Source organism: Porites lutea, chromosome 13 (assembly GCF_958299795.1).
Source record: "Porites lutea chromosome 13, jaPorLute2.1, whole genome shotgun sequence".
Classification (NCBI taxonomy): Eukaryota; Metazoa; Cnidaria; class Anthozoa; order Scleractinia; family Poritidae; genus Porites; species Porites lutea.
Window position 1 is genome coordinate 1,954,475 of NC_133213.1, and position 20,437 is coordinate 1,974,911.

The 20,437-nt window shown below is 37.5% G+C and overlaps 2 protein-coding genes across 2 annotated transcripts; both read right to left on the reverse strand.

The window, feature by feature from the left end:
* Positions 1-890: 890 nt before the first annotated feature.
* On the reverse strand, positions 891-8,403 carry LOC140922877 (colipase-like protein 2). The gene is made up of 4 exons (XM_073372913.1): positions 8,001-8,403; positions 4,905-5,006; positions 2,785-2,913; positions 891-1,148 (listed from the first exon to the last, which is right to left on the reverse strand). Exons 1-4 carry the CDS (start codon positions 8,061-8,063, stop codon positions 1,017-1,019), a joined length of 426 nt encoding a protein of 141 aa, XP_073229014.1. The 5' UTR covers positions 8,064-8,403; the 3' UTR covers positions 891-1,016.
* A 4,510-nt stretch (positions 8,404-12,913) lies between these two features.
* Positions 12,914-19,973, reverse strand: LOC140923131 (twinfilin-1-like). The gene is made up of 10 exons (XM_073373203.1): positions 19,844-19,973; positions 19,127-19,204; positions 18,664-18,716; positions 18,034-18,159; positions 17,267-17,362; positions 16,951-17,055; positions 16,101-16,226; positions 15,008-15,161; positions 14,052-14,173; positions 12,914-13,402 (listed from the first exon to the last, which is right to left on the reverse strand). Exons 1-10 carry the CDS (start codon positions 19,866-19,868, stop codon positions 13,235-13,237), a joined length of 1,053 nt encoding a protein of 350 aa, XP_073229304.1. The 5' UTR covers positions 19,869-19,973; the 3' UTR covers positions 12,914-13,234.
* Between the last annotated feature and the right edge of the window lie 464 nt (positions 19,974-20,437).

Sequence of the window (20,437 nt, forward strand, 5' to 3'; positions counted from 1 at the left end):
TGACCCATGCATTTTTTTTCATGGCTTTTCATTCCAAGGAACCTTCTTTTCGTTTAAGCTATTTTGTTTATTATCGACCGAGTTGATCATATTGGACCTCAAATATCACGGTGATTCTGAACGGACCGTTTATTGAAGACGCATTCATCAGTCGTCAAATGCCTGTCATTTAGAAAAATCTTCTTGTGTCAAATATCTAGGTGTGTATATTGATTGTCACCTTAACTGGCATGACCATATTGACTACATAGGTAGCAAATTAAAATAAGCAAAAATCTAGCAGTTGAGGCTCATAATTCATATCCGTTATGCCTTTTCTGATCAAATAGCTTTACCTTTATTTCGAACCGGAACTTAAGGAGATTTTGTCCTAGTCGGTTATTGGGAGATTTTTTTTGGAATGGTATTCCGCAACCGGTCAGAGTTAAACCAACTACAAAAACGTTTAAAAAGCCAGTTTTGCATTGGTATCTCGCTCAGTACTAGTGAAACATCTATTTTTTTCATTTATTGATATATTTCCACTTTTTCCTATGTCGTTTTTTAACTTAAATCACTATTTATTAAGTTATTTTAGGGGTGCAATATTAGTTGACCTAGATGTGTTCTTCTCCTTTCCATTCTTAATTCTTTCTTCTTTTTGTGGCAAACTTATCTAAATGTAATGATCTTAAATGCACTTTATCACGTTTTGCAAACTTTCTAAGACTCGAGCCCTAACGTTTGCCACGGTCTGTGATTTATCTACATTGTAGCACTATATTTATGATGAAATGGAAAAAATAAAATGAAAAGAAATGAAATTCATCAGCCGGCCATCTCTTAGCCACTAGATTAAATTGGTCAGAGGACATTTTGCGTCAGTTATTAAGAAATAAGGTAACACGATCTTGAACCCTGTTTTTATGTGTTTTACTCAAGTTCATGTGCTTTACTTAAATAAAAATTTACACATAAAGTAAGTTTCGCCTGCTTTGCATTAAATTAATTTTATTGTCTACATTTTTTCTAGTGAATTAATTTCCTTCACTGTTGTCTCTTAAAAGAGATTCTTCTACCTCATCCGGGTCTGGAGTAATGTAAACGCAACGCCTTTTGCGCGTTGAACATGTCAACCCTACTCGACAAGGGCAAATCTTGGAACCAGGCTGTGGAAAGAATAATAAAGAAATTGACAAGTATTTAGTTTACGCATTACAAGGGAATATAGCTCTGCGCGCTCCCTGATTGCCTATTTCTTATTTAAAGGCATTTATTAGTAGCCCCAAAGCAATCGCTGCCCGTTATTTGATCGAAGCCTCATTATTTTTACGACGGCAATTCCTTCACGTCTAACCCGGCCGCTCTTTCCAGAAACGCCTGGTTTAATACAAGAAGTCATGAAACGTCCTAACCCTTTCACTGCCGGAGTACTTGGTGGAGTTTTGTAAGGTGACTCTAACTTTTGAGTCTGCGGACGAAATCCTATGATGTGACCATTCAAATGAAAGCTCTCTGCCTGTACTTTCACATGATACTATTTATTTCTCAAAATTTTAGAGCATGAAATTTGGAAATTTGGTCAAAATTTGCCTTTGGCCATGTTTGGCAGTGAAAGGGTTCAGGCAAATTGTAGTTTTAATTCTCGACCATGTATGTAAATCAAGAGACTATAAAGGGGACAGAGAGGGCATCCCCCATATACACCCTATTCCATAGGTAATTCGTCTCGAGTTATTTTTAGAATCGGGATAAAGTTACCTCGCGCGAGGCGTGGATGTTTCGTGAAGGTTTCGCATGACCAAACGCCGTGCAAAACATGTCGGGCGAGAGGCAATGAAAGCGTAAAAAGATCGAGAGCATTCCTGAATATTGAAGCGAAATGAGTCGGCGCTCACCTGGGAAAAAGGAATCGCTGGACTCCTTGACAACCCGTGAAATCAGTTTAACTCGAAGTTGTCGTAACCTCAGTGCTTTAATAAAATGAGAAATTTCGCCGGTCTATTGAAATCGGTCCTTTGTACAATTTAGGGAGTTTAAGATCTAACGACGCGGACGACAACTAGAACGTCAAAAAAACAATAGGTTTAATTAGTTAAACAACAACTTCGCACGTGCAACACACTTTTTTGTTCATTTCTTTCCCGTTTTTGCACGACTACGACGTGAAAATGCCTAATTTCGCGTTTTATGGAGGACGTAAATAAGCAACGACGAAATTTTATTTCTCTTTCTATGCTTGAATATGGTCCCTTGAAATTCAGCTTTAGGAGGGTTCGCCTACAATTGACAAAGTAAGTGGGTAGGAATAATCGCTATAAAGACTGAAAAAAATAAACATCAAACCAGAAATTGCTCTCTTCAAACTGTAAATTATAAATGATCCTGAGAGAATATTCAGGGTGTTAAGAATTTCCCTGCTCTACTGTTAGCTCTATACAAGAGAGGAAACGCGATTCTTTTTTAATTTCGGTTTCGCTGACACAGCTTTCGCAAAAATCTCGCTGTAGTCGTTTTTGTCGACAAAAGGAATAGCAAAATCGCTCTCCGCGTCTTCCCCCATTTTGTTCTGCGTCATTTCGTGAAGGACACGTGGCTCTCAGCGTGGGTCATCCACGCGGAACACATTCGCGCTATGTGATTGGCTGTTGTCTAATCCCCCTTGAGATCTGTGGTGTTAAAAATAACTCGAGACAAATTACCTATGGAATAGGGTATATATGGGGGATGCCCTCTCTATCCCCTTTATAGTCTCTTGATGTAAATGGCTCAAAGGAAATACAAGAGAGTATAAGTCATTTTTACTTGTATGCGGGGATTGCAGACTTCATACAGCTGTGGTTGATGAACGCAGGCTCCCAATGTATCTGGGTCCACTCCTGCGCAGCACTCCTTTGGACTGCAATCACTATGATTCCAGCATTTTCCAAATTTCTGAAAAAATGCAATAATTTACAAATTGAATTGAGTAATTTTAGCTGCAAAAACTGCAATTTCCCCATTTTTTTTTTGGCATTTTTTGGAGAAATTGCAGAAATCGCAGTTATGACTGGGCACCCTTCCACCTTCTTTAGTCTTTACCACGTAAACTTAGTAATATTAGGAAAAACTGCGATTTCTCCAGTTTTTCGTAATTTTTGCTACTGCTTGCAGACTTGGATATATCTCAAAAAGGGGAACTATAGTAATGAAGATAATGTATTGCCGCAAAGATTTCTCTTCGATGACCTCAACTACAGTCTTAGACAAATTTATACCCTCTCCCCACCCCCTTTCCCCTCCAAACCAAGGACGGGAAAATGGCGCGTTTTGGCTTTTGCTCGGCTTCATCTTTGATTTGGGGAGAGGGGATGGAAGTTTGCCGTTCCATTTTATTCTGTCCAAGATTGTAGCCCCCTCAGCAGCAGGCATCACTGTCTTGTTTTTGAGAACAGTTGGGAGAACGGGGCAGAGAACGAGCATGATTTTTATCCCCTAAAAATTTTTCATCTGTTCGGGTTTCCTAGCTGAAAGTCCGAGTTGTGATCCGAAAATTATAGGGATCAAAACTTACCTTTTCAAAAATTTCAGCCAGAAAAAAGGCTCCCGAAAATTCTAGGTGACCTTTTTGGGGTGAAAATCATTAAAAAATGGGCAATTATACTACATTTTAGATGTTCGAAAATGTTAAGAGAAGCAGGCAAGCAAGAAATTTAACAACAAATGTTCCGAAAATTCGAGATCTCAAATCGTCTTCCGAACAGATATTTTCCGAAAATTGACGATGGGTGCCCCTGATTAAGGTATCCATTCTGGTCTTTCACTTTTTTCGTTCTCAGACTCTTTACAGTCAGTGTAACAGTTACGAAAGGAGATGCCAGCGGAGAATTAAGGCAAGGCCGCAGCATGGTATCTGTTATGCAAACACATCTGTTAAAGAGCAGCATTAACTGACATGGCTCCATGATTATCTTGTAAAAGTAACCAACAAAGCACAATGTATGTAAACAAATTGGTGAAAACGTTAATGTTATCTATTTTGTGAAATGCAGACAGCTGGCCTTAAAGCATATCCATCAAAACTGAATTGTTTTCTCTAAAAAGGTACAACTGTAAAATGTATTTATATTTTTCAAAATATTTCCTGGCGAATAGGATGTAATGGGTCACGTAGAAGGAAAAAAGGATTATCAAACTTAGCTAAAATAGAGATCGAAAGTTCTAGATAGTAATCGATCACTGACCTATAAGCTATGAACTAAACTCTAAAGAGGTCATTTAGCTAGCCAACGCATTCAACTACAAATTCAAATATAACCACGGAAATAAATCCGCAGCCAGATGACACCGACGTAAATTAAGTTACATCCGAACTTGCACAATTTAAAGGCAAGTACTTAAGGAAAAATTGCCAGAGACTTCTCTTCCAATTGAGTTGCTGACATGAACATTTAAAATAAAATGTAACGGATGTATCGTTCGGCGAATATGTTGCCTCTTTTGGTTGCAAATTAATGTTTTTCTCCAAAATAGTCAGGAAGCGCTAATTTAATTATTTTGTTAGACCACAAACTCAAAACAAACCTAAAAACGGCACACCGGTTGATCAAAGAGTCACTTAAAAATACACTAGAATTGCAAATTATTAAGGTATATTTTCATTTTTGAAGCAAAACCAACCATTAAATAAGAGAAAGAATTTGTTTTTCAGGGTGTTAGCAAACCGTAGTTAATGGTTTTTAGTGTTTTCAATAACACTGTCAAAATCGTCCAAACGTTTTCAAGGTTAACTTTAGAACATTTCTTTCCTACCCATTGAAACACTTTTTGGTAGTTTAATTTAAGGTATTCTAGCTTACTTCTGTTATTTTTGCTAAATCTTCTCAGACACTGCCCCTTTTTTTAGTGTGAACGCACTGGATATGTTCATAATAAAACAGGTTTACCTGCAATAGCTGGGGAAGTTCTAATGTATCCAAGGCTGGACGATCATCAGAAGCTTTCGCAAGAACACGTCGCATTCTAGCAGGATAATCAATTGAAGTTATCTAGCAAGAAAAGGGGAAAACTCACAGTCAACATGTATTTTAATCTAGGCATGAAATACAAATGGGGGAGAAAGTCATTGCTAAATTAGCTTTCACGGAAAACTAGGTGATTCCAGATGCTAGAGGTTTTTTGGAAAAAAATATATTTTAAAAAAATCGAAATTTGACAAAGGTTGTATTGCTTGCTAGAGTTTTTACCATTTATTGTAAATACTGCAGTCCTAAAAACGCCACGTGTATAGGCGGTAAATCGGTATGTCAAGCAGAAAACAATGTCACGAGTAATTCGCCTATAAAGTCCTTTACATCTGTAATAAGCAGCATCTATGATTGGTTATTAGTTGCCACTAGATACTGGCGACCAATCAGAAATACGCTGGTTTTCCAAACGATGCCAGAGAACGTTAAGTGCCCGAAGCTGGTTTCCAGGCCACCGACTGAAATTATATCAAAGTGATGAACGCGGAAAACAATTAAAATAGTCTCCTATTTTTGTTTTATAAATAGAAGAAGTAAAAACAGCTGATTTCTTCAACGCAGAGTTAAAAAATGTGAATGTAATTTTTTTTACCTAGGGATCGCGTGCATCCAAGCCAAAAAAAATTAAAATTGAAAATGTTGCTTTTGAGGAGGGGCCGGAAAAATTAGAGTTCCCGGAGAAAAAAAAAAGAGACACGGATTGTAGTTTTTTTATGTCATTAGCAATATTCTTATTGAACAGATTTATTCTTATTTAATCAGGAATCAGGGCTTCCGGTATAAATAACATTTTAGAACGAAACTCTACCCCGGACCCAAAAGAAGTTGTTCTGTACATTTTCTCTGTTTACACATATCAGATTTGTAATTCGATAGAAACTTTTTTTCTCCCCATATGTTCATTGCTTCGATGCAAAATAGGTGAAGAAAATGGAAGTGATAAGCTTGGGTCATTCTTCAGAGTGGCATTCAAATTTTATTCAATGTCATCTTAACTAAAAGTTTTGTATACTGAAAAAGAGTGTAAAATGTCCCATTCAGAAAACAATAGTCCTTGTATCACACTGCATTTGGGCTATTGTTTCCAACGTCTTTAGCTTATATGTTAAAAAGAATAAAACGTTTTATTTTTAACATGAAAGTACTGAGTGAATTAGCGTCGCTTATTTGTAATTTCCTAAAATACAACGCGGTTAGAGTTTATTGATAATCTTAGTTCCTGCACGAAACAATGAACTAGAAAAATACCGTTAGGCATGCTTTTGTTCAGTTGTGATCAATCAGAAAGCTTGATTTAAAAATATTATTTTGTGATATTGTTTAAAATTTTCAGTTATGTAAGGTCATTTTAATTTCCCGTGTTGTAAGCACCTGCACAGTACGTGTCATGTTAAAAAAAACTGTTCTATGAACACATCCCACGCAGAGCAAGCATAGGAAACGACTTTAAATGAAACAATTGTGTGAAAGTAAACTTGCGGTGCACAAAGACGTTTGCCTTAAGTTTTAAGAAAAACAGTCATTGTGAAAGCTAAGTGGTACATGAATATTTTTTACAAACTTTCACTTCCTATTCTTAAATTCTGATACCAAAGGACCTCAGTTTAACCTGCATATAGGAGATTTGACGTTCTTTTGTTGTAGAATTTCCTCATAAAGGTCTATTAGCTGGAGCTAGTTTTTAGCGAAATACGACATGAATTAGGTCAAGTAAACAGCATTGATTGACTTATTTATATAGAAAGATAATAGAGTAAAATTTACTTAGGAGAAAATTCAGAAAGATATTCATTTTCGATTAAGGTGTGATTTATATCACAAGAGCCCCGACATCGCGACGAACAATGAATTACCGCGATAACAAAGTAGATAGCTGTAGATTGAGAAACAATCTTAACTTTTCTTCTTTAATTTCTTTCTGTTCAAAATATCTTTTACTTGCCCACATCAGTTACATCCCGTAGAGAAGCAAATGTACAACCTCCAAAAATTAAAATCAAGTATCAAATTTGTTAAACTTCCTGTTTTTTCTTTCTTTTTTTTTTTCAGTTCCTGGATACACAGCTTAGAAATCTCGCGGTGGGCAAGTCTTTCTACAGTCTCTCTCAAACATACATTATCTTGTCATCGCCTTAAGGTTTCCTAAATTAAAATTTCCTCTATGAAGTTTCAATGAAATTGCAGCTGTCAAACTGGACATTTTTTGATCCGTTTAATAGTTTCCCTTAATTTGGATTTGCCCTCAGCCTTATCAAATGTCCATCCTGGCTAAACACATACTATACAATAATTTTTCTCCCTCAGACCATACAAAATTTAAGTCAGTGATGGGACTTCTGACGACAAAAAAGGTTTACTTAAAAAGTTTTACTTTGATGGTTACAATTTAAAACGCATTGATAACAGCCATGAATCGAAATAAATTTAAACCGCAATTCAAAACCACATATTCAAAAATATACCTTAATTTATCTCTCAGTGCATACGCCTTGTCTGTAGTTTCAACAAAGCACACGTTATCAGTCACTGGTAGCGCCTGTTTTGGTAATTTTTGATTTCATTTTCAATGATTACATATCAGAACACCAAAGCATTCCTAGGAACGTTTCAAATTTTTATCATATAGTTTATAAATATCGTAATTCGTTCTTGCTGTGGGCAGATCAGTCGAAGCATGAAAAGAGGCCCGATACTAAAGTTATTTTTTCCCTGCGTATTTCCTATAATAGTCTGTAGTAACAGTTGAGGCTAATTCATTGAACTCTTTTTTATATATCTCAATTCCCTCCTTACATGACGACCAGAGTGGAAGTTATATTACAGTACGATTCAACGCCCAAAAAAGCATTTGGTTATACTGGAGGACTTTGAAATGAATAAAACTATCTTTGGCATCATCGACAACTACAAGGCGTACATTGACTTAAGAAAACAAGAACGGAGAACAGAAAAAATGCATAGATTCGCAAGTGTGGAAAAAAAAAATCACTATAAAAACAAATCATCTTAACTTACCTCCGCTAAACTTACAGCCAGTAGAAACGAAAAAAGGCCTATCCCAGAGAAAATAGATTTCATTTTCACGCGAGTTTTGTGTTAGATTCTTACTGGACTTCGAAGAACAGTGCTCCTCTTCAAATGTAATCGGCTGAATTTATAATTATTTAGTCCAGACTTAATAGACGCCCCCGCAGCTCTTCACTATTAAAGCCAAACCTCTCACTGCTAGGCCGGGGCGTGTTTTTGACTGCTTGTTTTTTGCTTAACGCCGGATAGTAATATATCAAGGCAGATCAACAAACACGGGTGATTTTCGTTGAACTTGGCCGGGATCACGGGTGTACAACAAACGCAGTGAATTTTCAGCTGACGCGTGGCAGCTGGTTTCAGTGTTTGATGGGCAATTCATTTGTTTCTTGTTCAATCTGTTTATCCTGTTTTTTCTTTGTTCACAAGGGTACTCAGTCGGAAATACATGAGGCCCATTTATTAGAAGATGTTATCGATAGATTTCAAGTATCTATCTATAAATAAATGTCACCTATGTTACAAGCTGGTTGTCTTTTCATTGATGAAATAGATTTCTGAGATTAAAATAATCGTAAAACCTAAATAAATTCAGTATTTAACTACGATACAAAGGAGGTGGGATCCTAAAAAACGACAAGTAATTATAGCTTTTTCGGAGTCGAAATACAACTTTCCAACCGGCCGTAACCAGAAAAGCAAATTTTTGTCGCTAGGTGTGGACAGATTAGTGCAACCCTTCTTTTAACACGCATGAAAACGCTAAAAAAGGTACTTGAATGTACAGTTTAACGTTGATAATGCTTCTCCAACTACGTATCAAGCAACCTCCTTGCTTTGAAGTTGTTAAGTTTCTGTTTTTACCATAAAACATGGACAAGAGCCATTATGGCTCTTGACCTGGATAAAAACTGGAACTTGGAGATGGAACAGCCGCAATAATTTATTATTTTTGAAAAACCTAGTCTGTAAACACTGGAAGACGTTTTTCACAGATCTAAATAATAACTTCAGGAAATAGCATAAAATCTTTAAGTCCATAAGCTGTCGTGTTATCTTGATGCATCCCGCTGAATTCATCATCTAAAACAGTGAACAAACCAAATATGATATTTTTTGTTACTAATGGGGTTTTTCGGCCTGTGTCTTTGGTTATTCAGTTCCGTGTTGGTGTTCAGTGATATCGCACGATTCAGAGAGAAAATATCGAATGTCAACTATTGGTTTGTCTAAAGTTTTGGGAGGATGTTTTTGCACTTAATTTTGTACGCGTCGATCTGAACAGACATCTCGGCATGACCGTTTTACTAAGCTCTTTTAAGTTTTGGAGAAATTTAAAAATTAATGAGTTAAAACTGGTTTAAAATATTTTATCCTTTTAAATCTTATTCACAGTCTTTTTCATGAAATGTTACTATTAAAATCAGTTAATGGTAAATTCAAGGATGTTCTGACGCTGAATTCATTTCAGTTTTCTATACATCTATTAAACTCTCATTCAACACAATTGATTGAAAAACATAAAATATCATTATTATATCTTTTTATTTGCGACTTTTAATTTGGGTTTGGTTTCAATATTTAATTTGGGAGTTCAAATTGTAACTGATATAATTTAAAAGTTCGGTTTTTTTGCGTAAACACTTGAATCTGCAGGGCATAATTGTAGCTGTAGCAATGTCGAGATCTTTACCGTAAACCCATATCCGGGCTCAGTGCCTCAGGAGGATTATATCCGCAAATACATTTGTTATCAATTGCCTCTCGAGAACAGCAGTTTAATTCTGAAACAAGGAAAGTAAAATTCCTGATATTCTGGTCTGAAATAGAAGGAGAGAATCGCACATTTTGGCTTTTGTTTGATCTTAAATAGGGCAGGAAAAATAACATATTTAGGTCTGAAATGGGGAAGAGAAAATCACGACATATTTTGGCCTAAAAAGGCCGGAATCATGTCGCACACCTCCACACAATTTTCTCGGAGTACCGGCGCTTTATTCCGGGTTCCGAAAGTAATGGGGTAGTCAGTTTTACCCGGCACGTTTAACACCCGGTGCTGTCCGTTTTAATTTGATGAGTTTTGACTGTATTCGCACTCTAGCAAATGATTCTGAGTGAGCGTTTAACTGAGGTAGCGAGGGTTGAGTGACAAAGACTGAAAAACGACCACAAACTCATAAAATAGTCAAATCAGATCTTGTCAAAGCCTTCAGCCTAAATGAAGAATTCGAAATGTTTCCTCTGAATTAACAGCTGTATAACGATAAATGGTAAAAACAATAGTAATTACGTTTTCTTTGTAACTAAAGGCAGTAGCACGATCCGACCCCAGGCGTCAATTTAATTTCGCGATTAGCTACCTGCACACATTGCAGTTCCTCTTAAAAAAGAGAAGTAATTGCAATGAGATGAGATAAACAAATGTTCAACACGGATAAGAATTGCAGAAGTACTCCTTCAATAAAAGCAGTCGGCAGTATGTGTAGGGAGACTCGTTTCAATTTGAAAATGAAGATGAATGTCAATTCCGCCGGTGGAGGTGAGCAATAACTCAGATGTTTGCCATCCGGGTGATAATAGCAATATGACGGAAGTAGGCTAATTTTCAAACAAAAGATTTTCTTTTTCAATTGAATCTGAAAGTGTCTTTTAAACGATCGGCTTCTTTAGAGCCGTAAACGACGAGGCAATTTTAAATTTTTTTCTTTGTTCCTTTAGGAGCAGGTGTTCGATATCGTAAGAGCACTTTGTCAAAAATAATGGTACTTTTTTCAGCACTTTTCGTGCAAAATTCACGAAGAACTTTCCTCAGAAGCAAAGTAAAGTACACGCCTACAAGTCACTAGTGTTTTATCTAACTAAGGAAACTGTTTCTTTTTTTATTGACATACATTTCTCAGATTTAGATTTTCTTCTTTTCAAAAAAATACGCCTTGTAAACACGACACTCAGACGGTCGTTCGTTTTTCCAGCCTCGTTTAGGACATGACAATTTATAAGAAAAAGGAAAATCATACAGACGGAATTAATAAATTGTAGGTGATGTATACAAAAAAAGATTTATGAAGACTGTGACTTGAATTATTTTGACTCGAATTTGATTTTAAGGCCAAGGTCTTCAGTTTGGCCCCCCGGGGGGGGAACTCCCTATAATGGCCTTCAAGGGGAGGGTCCGCCCGACAGGGGTACCTTTTGGAGGCCTCAGGTATATGAAAGGGGAGTGATTTTACCAGTTGAAGCTAGTGTATGAAAGGGTAGTGAAATCTGTCATTTCGGTTTAGAGAAAGGTCCTAAAGGCCTAATACATGCATTTTATGGTTGTGAAAAAATCGAAAAAACGTTCTGGTTTTGTGATTTATCCATGTTTTAAAGACACTGCGTTTACAGCAGTTTAAAGGGATGCAAAGCTATAATCTAGGTATGTGAAAGGGCTACCATTTGTCAATAGAGGGTAGACGAAAGAGATACCTTTCCTGTCAAAAATGGTATATCAAAGAATAAGGGGTTTGACCGCGGGGTGGAGCCTCCCCGTTTTAAATTCTGTTGAGTACCCCCCTGCATTTTGCCTCTTTTGGAAAGATCTTTTTTTCGAGGCGTTGGCTCTTAAAAAGTTGGTGCACTCAGGCTAAAATGAATGAATTAGCCTGCTCTCTTTCTGAACCAGAGACAAATAGCATTCAACAGCCATTATAATTCGCAGTTTTGTACCTAATTGTGTTGAACGATATTGTCCTACTTCTACGACGATGAAATTCCGCAAAATGCACTTAAATCTTACTACGTAACAAACGCGTCAACGTGATCAACTTAGGTCATGTCAAGTTATCGCGGACACAGTCACTTGTTTCTTCAGTTGTTAAATTTCAGGGGCGTTTTTTGGCTCCTTATTTGTTTCAAGTTTTAACGTTTAGGAAAAGCCTCAACTATTACACCAACATTTCTTCTATAATTTACAGAAACTAATCCTTGTCTGGACTCTTATCACTTAAAAACTGATTGTTTTTATACCATTTTCCGCTTCCATATTGCTTAACGATGTGAAACTGATTCTTAGGTCTTTATCAGGGCGCCAGAGGTCTGCTCGATCTCAGAGGGAATATACACAGAGGGAAGTTCCTAAATTTTCATGCGTCATCTTTCAGACCAAACAGCGTTAAGCAGCGCCCAAACAACCATTTGCAACACTCTTAGCTCAAGCACCCCTATTGTAATTTAAGGATCTGTTTTAGATCTGTACGTTGAAAAAGAGCGCAGAAGGGGTTAAATTTCCACTACATTAGTTAAAAACAATTCCTTCCTCATGCATCTTTTCTATGAAGCTTATAAGTTAAGTTGCAATAGAAGTTTAAGTGTCTCGAGGGTTTGTTGTGGCTGGCCACGTAATTCCTCACAATCGTCCCATTTTGTCTTCAAATTTAACATGACATTGAAGATTCCTCTGAAAGAGGGTTCTTGAGCGTTCTGTTAAGCCATTCCAGCTTGCACATCTCAAGAGTACAGGATGCGATTCTTTTTATTACCAAATTAAAGGAGAAACAGCGATGTAATAGGAAAACTAGCAGTTATTTCCATAATTTAATTCAGCTCACAAACTCATACTAATTCAAAACAAAAACGAATGAATGTTTAAAGAATTTTTCAAATGTGTAAAAAAATAACACAATCTAGACCTTTAGGGCCAGAATCTGCCTCGTGCCCAGGCGTATCTCTCACCAGTTACTCGTGTTTCTCGCTCGTGTGCGAAAAACGAAGCGCCTGAGGAAGTGGCAGGGTTAAAATAATACAAAACCCGAGGGGGAGATGGAGGGGCAGGGTGGAAGTAGATAAGAAGGGAATATTGAGGACGGCGATTTTTCCGTGAAATACGGTATCTGTCGCTTTAACGCTCAGTTACTGACTAGTTAAAACGTGCAATAATGTTTCATATCAATCAAAAGAACTGAACTACCTACATGGAAGTATGTTTAAATTGCTTTATATACATATAAGCGATTTACTAGAACAAAACATTTCAGGAAGATATTTTGCGAAGCTATCATATATTTTGCTAGAGTATTTTCTCTTCAGAGAACTGTAACAAAATCCTCTCAGCAAAAATAACAGTCCCAAATTTATGTTTCATTCAGTATATGTACGTAGAAAACGACAATCTATTTCTTATTAAACCTCTATGGTAAAAGAAAAATACAAGTATTGTTGTTCTGGTTCCTTTTTTAGGCGAATCATTCCGCACTAGCCCCCGCCCCTGAAGAATTATGGAGCCTCCTAGGTCCTCGACTCCCAGCTGGCTTTGGGGGCTTGGCAAACTTCTGCCTAATGAGATCCCTTCGGGGGTGGACTTGGTCTTGTAGATACTCTTCATTCAACTCATGAGGGTCTGAAGTTTCAATCTAAAATCAATCAATCAATCAATCAATCAATCAATCAATCAATCAATCACTGACTCAATCATTCAAAACGTAGTATCAAGTGTAGTAAAAACACAAAGAGTCGAGAGCATCTTTAGCCTGGGTGACAAGCTTTTCTGTGCGATGCAAGCTCACTGCAAAAGCAAAAGTTTAAGCGAGAGCAAAAACGCGACGAGGAAGGGGTGGAAAAGCGGAGCCCCCCCCCCCCCCCCCCTCACGGCTCGTACCTTCCTTGCTTCAGTGGAATGAGAGATGTCTGGTTGCAAGCCCACTGAACAGGGATTCAAGCAAAAGCAGGGAAAACGAACGAAGGTGAGGATTGGAACCCAAACATGGCCCAGTCATGGCCACCGTCGTTTCACCCGTGAATCTTACTAATGAGTTGTTTTTTGGGAGTCAGTAACAAAGTTTACGTCGGTAACTCGTAACTAAATTGACAAACCTGAGGCCGACGGTGCACTCATTTTACCACCCCCCCCCCCCCCCCCCCCCGCCCCCGCTCTCTCCATCACTGCTACGTTCTACGGGTAGTAAACGCTACTTAAAGCTACACGGAAAGGAAAGAAATCAGAACATAGATTTGAGGTCCTTTTCATCGTGAAACTAGGATCGAAGAAACCTTAATATTTACCTTTCTTGCGATTTCTAGCCCAAGTCTGTCAGTAGCCACATCCAGTAACGGTCCTTTGCATGTGGAATATAACATACGATCTTTAATGGAACACTTGTATCCAGGCATTGAGTATACGAACACTGCAAGACAACACAATCATGTCGATGACGGAGCAGCTTGTGGTCAGCGGTAAGAGATGGCAGCAGGTTAAACACTTCGAATCGACTCGAATCGCTCGAAACGAATCAACTCATTTCAACTCTTCTTTCATCGGTCTTCTTCATTCTACCAACTCTTCTTTTGATATAGAGTAGTGAAATTTTTTCCTTTTTCTTGTAACAAATTTTATTTGTAGCATTTGCATTTAGTATAACTTGGTTTGTTGTAAACACTCCTCGACTTCGCAGCTGCACGGGCCGGAGTCACGCAAGCCGGCGGGCGCATTGGGTGACTCCGGCCCAAACGCACGGCTGCCAAGGAGACTATAAACGACTCGATTAGCTCTCGCTATATGCGGTTACAGTGTTCATTTTCATTTATGTATGTTTGAATTTATGAATAAAATGAATAAATGTAATGAATGAAGATCATTAATGGTGGTATTTTACTAATTTATGCCACCATTTAAATAATAGTAAAAACACCAAAAATAACGGTTCGTTCAAGTCGCTTCTTTAGAAACGAGAGGGAAAACTGGGGGCGAAATACGCTCCTTTTTCCTTTTTTTTAGTAGCAATCTCAGAAGTCTTCACGTTTCTAACGTGGTGAATTTGAAGAAGTGTACCGACAATAATTTTGCCCAACTTCTATATCTCATTTCATTCTCAAGAGACAAGTTATTAGAACACTGCTAAAACGTAGTCTCTTCGTGTGCGCTACTAATACTATTTGCTCTGTTCAACCAATTGTTGTTACTTATTATTTTTAAAGATTTACAACTTGTTTATGATATGAACTGAAAAATTTCCTCATACCTATAGATTCCAGGTAGTCTCCCTCGAAAGTATGCTTAAATAGGTAGAAAATATATCTTCCTTTGTCATCGGGAACATGCTTGGACAAATCACTTGCGGCAACATCCTCCTTTGCGTCCGCCAAAACAATTGTTTCATCTTCTATGTTAAGTTCCTTTATCATGGGAGAGAGTCCATGATTATTCTTAGAACGTGATATACCGTAAATCCTATATTAAGCCCCCCCCCCCCCCCCCCCCCCCAGGGTGGGGAGTCTTATTTATTTCAAGCCCTTTGAGGGGGGGCGGGGGGGGGCTTAAAAGAGACGGGGGGCTTCTTTAATTATTTAGAAACGCCGATGGTATCAGTTCTTCATAAAGAACTAGAATACAACGTGGAAAAGCTCAGGTACAAGAAGTTTCAGGTAAAGCAGCCGAGGACCAGAGTCAAAGCCAAACTAAACCATCCCGGATCAGTCCACACGAAGTTTTGCGGTCGTGATTGATTAATACAGTCTATCATTTATTAGTGAAGAATAATTAGGGGGAGGGAGGAGGCTTAAAAGAGAGGGGGGCTTATTCACTTTCTCCCCCTGAATAGGGGGGGGGGGGCTAATTAGAGGGAGGGGGGCTTATAAGAGAGGGGGGACTTAATAGAGGATTTACGGTAACGATGCACAGCGTATAGTCTATCATGAACTCTCGCGGGCGGAATTTTAACTCTATGAGGGTCTCATAAAAGTTAGATGTTCCAGATTCTTTTACAACTTCTAACTTGTCTGATTTCAAGTGCAAGATTCTACAGTATGTAATGGTATAAAATTTTGGAATCTTGTAATTTCAAAATTTTAGCAGTATTTAGAACTATACTTGTAACTCGCTATCTTTAGCTACTCTAAATTCGAGGTTAAATAACTGCAATGTATGTATGTGTGTACAGTGTAATAGGGTTCTTTAATCTCATCATCCCAACGAGAAATTTTTTGGGGGGCTAGTAGAAATGACTCTTGGGCTAGTACGTGCTAGCTACAGCTTGTAGTGGTTTTTCAATTTTCACTTTTTTTTCATTTTATGGGGTGCACTTTGTAAATTTATGACAGTATAATTATACTTACTAATTGAACCAGGCTTAATTTATGTTCCTTGAGATCTGCCAGTTTGGCCAGACCTTCATCAGACACGGGGAAATGAACACCAGTCATGTGACTCTGCTTGCTGTCAACACTAATGTCTGTTCGCATCTGGGAAACAAAATGTAAATCAAGTCTTCATCACAGGAAGAAAACAACGCGGGACCGAGGACTAAAACGGATGTCAGAGTTAGAAAACCCTATTTTTTCTGGGTACTTTTCGACATGGTGAATTAATAGTATTAAGAGAAAAAATATTGCTTCTGATTTACATATACAGCTGTTATGCAATACAGTTTAGGCAGTATAAAAAACATTTAACCCGTTTGAGTCCCCAATTTTTCCCTTTATATCAGTGCTTTATAAAACAAGGGTGGTCACGAGAATTAAGGACATGATCCTCACTCAACAGAGTACTTCTAAAAGTGCCTTTGGCTAACAGTGGGTAGGAGTGAATTGCTATTTGTGGAATGGAAAAAGTGCTCAAATACTATGATTATCTTTCACTAAAGCCTTAGATGGATATTAACTGCCATTTTTGCACAATCTATGATAACAATAATAAAATTATTTCACTGTAGTTTACATGACAGGGTGGGAAAATAAACACATTAAATGATATGATTGCTCTGGAACTTTAACCTTTTCTGGGCTCACAAAAAATTTGGGACAGGCAGATATTTTTACTGAGCAATGAAATGCAGGAGGTGACCCCAAAAGGGATAGCCGCTTGTAGTCCAAGGAGTAAGCTAAAATTCAAGTAAGTTTTTTCAGTCCTGCTTTTTAAACAATACATTGTAACAGCTTTAAGTAAAAATGATATCCTCTTTCTAACCTCCTGTTGTTTGACCAATTCTAATTCCAGTTCCTGATCTGTGAGTGGTGGAGGGGCGCTTTCATGATCTTTGTGCTTCTTATAACCACTTAACAAAACATCACCCTAAATATCATACAAACATGTTCACATTATTGAACAGCATGAAGTACATGTACCAGTAAAACAACTGTAGTTAGCTATACAAATTAATAGCCTGCATACAGACATCTCCTATTTCCTTATAGTTTCACTCTGGCTTCAGGCAAAGGAAATACGAGGTGACTGCTCTTGAGTGTCACAAGTTTTAAAAAAGGTCACTAAGCACAGTACATACCGGAAGAGTACCAAACATCTCATCTTTTATATGTCCTCCACCAAACTCCTTCTTAAGTGTTGCTTTTGTGCCAGCAAACAACATCTTTCGCTGAGGCTGAAGAGTACAAAACACTATAACTTGTAACAACCCTGACTATGTAAATAACTTTTACAAGTACAACATTTTTTCAACTTTAGGCTACTGCATGAACTTAATGTGACATGGTGGATGAATTTCTAGTTACTGGGGGGTGATGCACTATAATTTGTACATTGAAAAGGCGCTAAAATAAAGTTCTATACCAAAAATAAACCCTTCTATTAAGCCTCCTCTGAAAATTTAAGCCCTGCAAAAAGGGCTAAAAAATCTTTATAAGAATGCTAGCCCCAAGCCTTACAACCAGATTTTTTAGGTTCCTATATGAATGTTGAGGTTCAAATTTTTCTTTGATTTGAAGATTTTCAAGCTAATAAAAATATTGTTAGTATTTATCATTTATTACATTTCTTTGTCTGAGGTACATTATGTACATTGTACCATAATCTGCGACCATGGCAAGCAAAAATCAGACTGCTCTGAAAATGTTTTAACCAGAGGGAAATGTGAACCACAGCATATTAAAGTGGGTGCCTTGGAAAATGGGAGAGAAATGCATTAAATGTCATCCAAGGGAAAAATGAAGGACAGTGGGGTACAGCACAGTCCAATATCTTCACCAAAGTGTTATTTGGATCTAACAAACTACCCCCTGAAATATCACTTTCATACGTGTACACATAACATACCTTGGCAAAATCAGGGGAATAAGAAATAAACAACCATTCATATCCCTGGTTGTTTTTGGAATCCAATCGATAAAACAAGTAACAAGGTTCTTCCTTTTTCAAAAACGGCTGAATGGCGTCATCATAATGTGAAAACAGTCAAGGTTCAGATCAGATTTATCCAAGTTCGAACTAGCGACAGAGGGTAAGAACAGCATTATCACTCAACTAGATTTTGGTGTTCTTTTTAGCTATCAAAAGCGACCACTCAGAGTCTTATTCATACAAATTAATTAAGTCGTTAGTTGTAAAAACTGCACATTGGACGTAAAGTTTAGCTGTGTCTATAACTGGATATAAAGACACTCATTAAACATTAATTTCTCATGTTTTTTCTTTATGAATCATTAATGAATTTTTTAATCTCTTGTAAGCGACCACCCTCTATTGTTTTACCATGCAGATGCTTACAAGAGCCCATTCTTGTAAGCGACCAGCTCTAGTTATGACCACTTTTTCGATTTTCCGAGGTGGTCGCTCACGAGAGCTTTGACTGTAGTACAGTGTATAGTGTATGTGGGTCTAGCTGGCTCATGGCAGCTTTGATCTCTACTCAACTACTAAAAAAATCAATGACCGCTATCAAAGGATATCATTTTCCCAGTCTTCTACTGGTTCCTTGGTGTCAAGGCATGTCAGTTCCTCTGAAGAAGCAAAGAATAAAATGTTATCATTACATTCTCAATTTTTTCTTAAGTTATTTTTAGAAATTGATAAGGAAGTCAGTTCCTTTGCCTGTATTTCAATGTTATCTCAATTTATTGATACACTGCCATAACTTTTTTATCTAAAAGATACAGTACTTAAATCCCTATAGCAAGGCCCTGTTAGGGTAAAATTTCAACAAGTGACATGGCCTTGCAACAGCAACCAAAGACAGATGAATGACATGAAGATGGGTTGAAACCACAACAGTGACAGGGAAAATCACAAATACAAGTACAACAACGACAGTGAAATGACCTCCTCTTCAATACACGAAACAACTGCTTTTGAAATTCACACTAGGGACATCCGTATCCTCCCCCCCCCCCCCCCCGGCTCAATAACATACCTTCCTGAATATCAACTGCAATAAGTCGTATGTTTCCCTCCTTTGCTTCAGCAAACACAGCCTTAAGTTGGTCATTAGCTGAAAAAAGATAAGGTCAGTTACTAAAGTCGAGACATCTTTCTTTCTTCCAGTTAACGCGACAAGTGTCTACTTTTCATTCGACATAAAACTGCCTATGTTTCTTACCCTCCCACCCTTAAACCCACATCGCTTCTTCCGGAAAAGGCCAAATGTCACTAAAAATCAGACAATCAGAAAGCAATTATAACAACTAAATCCATTTCTCTCCGTTTTGAAAGCACACGGCAAGCTCAAACAATTTGATCAGTAAATTATCCGCCAAAGAAAGCCTGGCAACTGCCATTCATAAATATTGTACAAGCAATTAGGCATGGTCAAAAGGGAACTCAACCATAGATAGAATTCATTTCAGTTTAATATAATTTTGTGTTCATGTTTTGGAAACTTACCTTGCTACCTATCGTTGATGTTTGTTTGTTTTTCAGTGGAACAAAATCAAAACGAAGAAGTTTCTAAGGGATCTACTGAATTCCCCCTGATTTTAAGACAGAAACATCAAGTCGCCAGCAACATATTTCAGCTGATTTCCGTCAGCAGAAGGTGGCCGAATCAAAGCAAACTTCCAGAAAAATGTTTACAAGCAAAAACCTGCATTCAGCTTAGCATCGGAACATAAAACGTAAATTATAAGCTAACCTTGTATTCCAGTTTGATGAGACATTATTTCCCAGAAAAAGAATACAATAAAGTTGAACAGACCCTCCTCCAACTCAAAACAACGCACAGTACCAGAACTTCAAGGGACCGGCCATTAACGTGACGTCACGGCAAGGAGAACTGACGTAACTTCCGCTGGAATGGGAAGTGAGTTTCTTCCAAAAAAGGAAGCGCTAAAATTATTGCGTTAATTTTAAACTTCTGAAGTGAGCTACTTTTTGGTACATATATTTTTTAAATTCGAGATCAATAGAAAAGAATGTAATGCCTGTAAAAGTGTAAAGGGGATATCTTTACCAAAAAAATATTTTCAAAAAAGGATTTGCTACATGTACGTGGTTCAAGTTAATCGAGGATACAGGTCTGTTAATTTGCTCTAAAGAATTAATAGAATTTGAATCGTGGAGAAGATTTTTCTCAGTGTTTGCCCATTGCCCAGGAAACTCTGTCACACTGTCACAGACGCGTAGAAACGTATGACTTTGTCAGCGGTTTATTAGGTTAACTATCACTCTCAATAGAGAATTTGAGGGAAGAATCACAAAAGTAAGGGAGTTAAAATTTGAAAAAGAA